This window comes from Cucurbita pepo, chromosome LG13 (genome assembly GCF_002806865.2).
Source record: "Cucurbita pepo subsp. pepo cultivar mu-cu-16 chromosome LG13, ASM280686v2, whole genome shotgun sequence".
NCBI lineage: Eukaryota > Viridiplantae > Streptophyta > Magnoliopsida > Cucurbitales > Cucurbitaceae > Cucurbita > Cucurbita pepo.
In genome coordinates, this window is record NC_036650.1 from 5,789,290 (window position 1) to 5,793,070 (window position 3,781).

General features: G+C 42.8%; 1 protein-coding gene across 1 annotated transcript; it reads right to left on the reverse strand.

The window, feature by feature from the left end:
- Nucleotides 1–357: 357 nt before the first annotated feature.
- Nucleotides 358–3,506, reverse strand: LOC111809173 (nitrate reductase [NADH]-like). Its single transcript, XM_023695553.1, has 5 exons — nt 3,001–3,506; nt 2,296–2,789; nt 2,036–2,176; nt 1,713–1,945; nt 358–1,620 (listed from the first exon to the last, which is right to left on the reverse strand). Exons 1-5 carry the CDS (start codon nt 3,504–3,506, stop codon nt 358–360), a joined length of 2,637 nt encoding a protein of 878 aa, XP_023551321.1.
- Between the last annotated feature and the right edge of the window lie 275 nt (nt 3,507–3,781).

Here is a 3,781-nt window from a genome sequence, read left to right on the forward strand (position 1 = left end):
ATGCATCAACATCAAACAGTAATGAATAAATAAAAGGTCTTGTAATTGGAGGATAGAGTGTCGTGTTCCTCACCAGGCGTGATTGAAGCGTTAAATCAAAGCAAAGAGGCCTACAAAAAATGCATGGCCCTCTCCACTCCTAACTAAAAAATATCAACAAATACTTCCACTCTTCCAACTCCACATCATCACTTCATCATTTTTTATACCTCATTCCAAATCAAACCATTATAGGTACAAAATAATATATAATTTCTTCAACCATAATATATTAAAATATAACCTAAATACATTAAAATCACTACATAATTCTTACCACATAAACATAAATTCAAAATTATTATCCTACTTAAAACATCAAAACACCAGCAACGAAGTCTCTAAGTCATACTCCATTTCTTTCAATATGGGCTTCACTGTCAACTCAATCATCGGCGGCGGCCCACACACCAAGGCCAAAGTCTCCGGCGACCCCATCGGAATATGCTCTCTCAGAACACTTTCCTTAATATACCCCACGCTGTACGGCCACCCTTCTTTAACGCCATCCTTCACAACGTACCATATTTTCAATCTTTCATTCTCCTTCGCCCACGTGTCCAACTCCTCCCTCACCAGAATATCCTCCTCCCTCCGATTCGCATACACCACATACATCTCCGTCTCGTCCTCCGGATCCTTTAATATCGCCTGCACCACTTGATATATCGGCGTTATCCCTGTCCCGCCGGCCACCATCGCCAGCTTCTTCGCGAATTTGGGCTTTCCGTGGACCGTGAAGTTGCCGCGGCCCATGTATTCTATGTGACCCAGTGGGCCTTTTACGTCCACGGTTGAGCCCAATGGGAGTGAGTCTAGATACTGCGACATGAGGCCGCCATTTGGGAAGTCGGGATGCATATTCTTGAAGTAGACTTTTACGACTAAGTCAAAGAAGCCCATTTCGTCAACGGAGCTTGACGGCGTGTAGGCTCTCATGCAGAGCTTCCCCTCGATATTGGCGCATAAAAATATGTGCTTTCCGACGGGTAATCCCAAAACTTGGTCTTTTGACGATAAACCGAACCGGAAAATTCTCGTGTTGTGAGATATTGAAATCTTCGATATCAATTTAACCGGGATTTTCTTTCCTGGGACCAGTGCCACGTGTTGTTCAACCGCTTCGGATGATGACGTCTTCTCTTCACTGTCGTTTTCGGTCAATAAGTCGCCGATCATGTAGTCTTCCAGCATGTTTATGGCTTTGTCGGAGTGGATGGCGTCGAACTCTTCCGTGCAGTCGGTTCCGGCGTTGATGAGGATGCTGTCGGCGCCGCCGGGATGGGCTTTGAGAAACGGAGTGCAGTCGTAGACGTGGCCGTGGACGACGATCCAGGAGGATTCCGGCGTGTTGTGGGTTTTGACTTCCGACATGGGGAATGTTTTGGCGGCGGTGGTCTTGTTTTTGTCGTTTGTGGGTTTTGAGGAAGGTGGGTCGGTGGGATTGATTTTGTCCTTTTCCTTCCAGCCGCCGGACTGGTTGCCGGGGAGAGTTGGGTGGCGGAACACGATTCCCAGCTCTCCGTTTTGGGGTTTGCATACGTTAATCTTGATTCGAAACCATGAGTTGTTCATCATGCCCTAAATTCAAATTCAAATTCAAATTAATTTATTATCAATTCCATTATTATAAACAAATCATTAATTTTATTGAAAGTGAAATACAAAATTACCATGAGATTCCAATTGAGGTTTTCTGGTTGGGTGTTGTTGGTCTCATCCCAAGCTCGGACAGCAATCTCCTTGGAGCCAAACAGCTCCACAATTTCCACCTCAACCGACCAGAAAATCCAGCACCAATATTTCCCATACTTGTTGGGTTTTTCATGGTATTCCAAATTACATATTTTCCACGTCTCCCCACCGTCCAACGTCACCTGCACACGTGTCACTTTCTTCCCACCACCTTTACCATGGCACCAATCTTATAATTAGTCTCACGTGGAAAATAACAACCAACCAAAGTACGTGGAAATTATTAATTAAATTTGCTCACCCGAAAATGCATATCCCCTCAACGTGTACGTCGACTGGGTCATCTTTGAACTGATCAATAACGTCTCGTCATGTGATGGTGTTGTTATCACCGAGTTTATGTTCATCTCGTAGACAACATATTCCGGTTTATACCACCAACCTAAATAATATGAAACAATCAAATTAATTTTATTTCTTTATGGATCTTTTTAACCTAAGTTAGTAACTGAACTTTAATTTAACGTTTAATAAATTATGGATTTGTCTTAACAATAATACCTTCAGCATTTGCTAGCTCGGAATCTACGTGAGATGGAAGCACACGATTGTCCATAAAATGATAGTAATTGTCAGATTCTCTATTAGTGACGATGATTCGTTTGAGCCACTTGACCATACGACCACCAGTGAACCCTGGTACAATCATCCTCAGGGGAAAGCCATGGTCCGGTGGGATAGGGTCACCATTTTGCATGTAGGCTATTATGATATCTCTTGATGGGTCCATTGCCATTTCTCTTCTTATGCTCGTGCCATAGGTGCAGCCTCCTCCGCCAGGGAGGTCGTCAGCACCTTCCATCCATATGTATAAGGCTCCTCTATGGCGACTGAAGATGCCACACCGTTTTAGCACTTCACGTAATGGCACGCCCCTCCACAATGAGGTAGAGGTCACGGCTGCTCCCCAATGAAATCCGATAGTTTGTTTGACCATGTTTAGCTCTTTTCGTCGATTGGCTGAGCACATTATAGTGACTGGAAATTCGATCGACCTACATTAAAAACAATATAAATAAAATATCTCTTACAATTATTTTACTTTACTTTTGAGGTAACTATTTTCTAAAATTAAGGCGATGAACTTTTACTTGTGTTCATGAATAAATTAAAAAAAAAAAAAAAAATTAGATGAAACAAGGATTTTTAGAAATAGAAAACTAAAAAAATTAAATAATATTATTAATTTAATGATAATTTAAGAACCTGAAATCATTGAGAAGCTGATGGAGCGTGTAGGATGTCGGATTTTGGACGAGCCCAGTGATCTCGACCGTCCAATTAGATGAGTCAACCTTAGGGACAGGACCGTGGTTTCGGACATAGTGAAGTGGAGCCGGTGTAATGAAACCGTGGCGCATTAGACGGTCCAACGGCGGCTCAGCGTTGAGAGGATGTTTTCCGGTAAGACGGAGGATGGAAGGATTTCTCATAACCCCATTGTCCGCCGTGCCCTCATCCCTTGGATCAAGAATGGACGGTTCGATTTCCTCCTTGGCCTTCCGGATCAAATCTCGATAGTAATTAATATTGTCATCGTCCCGATCAAAGGACAAATCATCATCATCATCGTCGTCAATACTGAGACTTATTTGAGGTTGGCGCTTCAATTTGAAACTAGGGGACCGGAACGAGTTGCAGCGTTGAAGGGGAAATTCGCCATTGGAGGCGGGCTCCAAGTCGAGGGCTTTGCGATCAACCGTAGCCGCCATTGAAGGTTGTTTGAAAAAGAAGTGAAGAAGATTAAGATGAAATTGAGTGGGGAATATGAAGTCCCATGAAATGGGGTTTATATAGAGATTCCAACAACACGGGAAGGAAATCCAAGTAATTAAATTAAAATATATTAGAGGGCTCCTACTTTGAATGCTCCAATTTAGTTGGATTTGTTCTTCACTATTATAAAAATTAAATCAAATTTGGTCAATCAATTGGGAGCCCCCATTTGAAGCAACAACCGTCTCTGGCCCATTACCTAGTGTCTAAC

What these genes read in the sequence shown, in the direction of transcription:
- LOC111809173 (XM_023695553.1), bottom strand. Translation starts at nt 3,506, where the DNA reads ATGGCGGCTACGGTTGATCGCAAAGCCCTCGACTTGGAGCCCGCCTCC. An exon ending in CGAGCTAGCAAATGCTGAAG is followed by an intron (nt 2,177 to 2,295) that starts GTATTATTGTTA and finishes CATATTATTTAG; the next exon opens with GTTGGTGGTATAAACCGGAA. An exon ending in GAGGGGATATGCATTTTCGG is followed by an intron (nt 1,946 to 2,035) that starts GTGAGCAAATTT and finishes GCCATGGTAAAG; the next exon opens with GTGGTGGGAAGAAAGTGACA.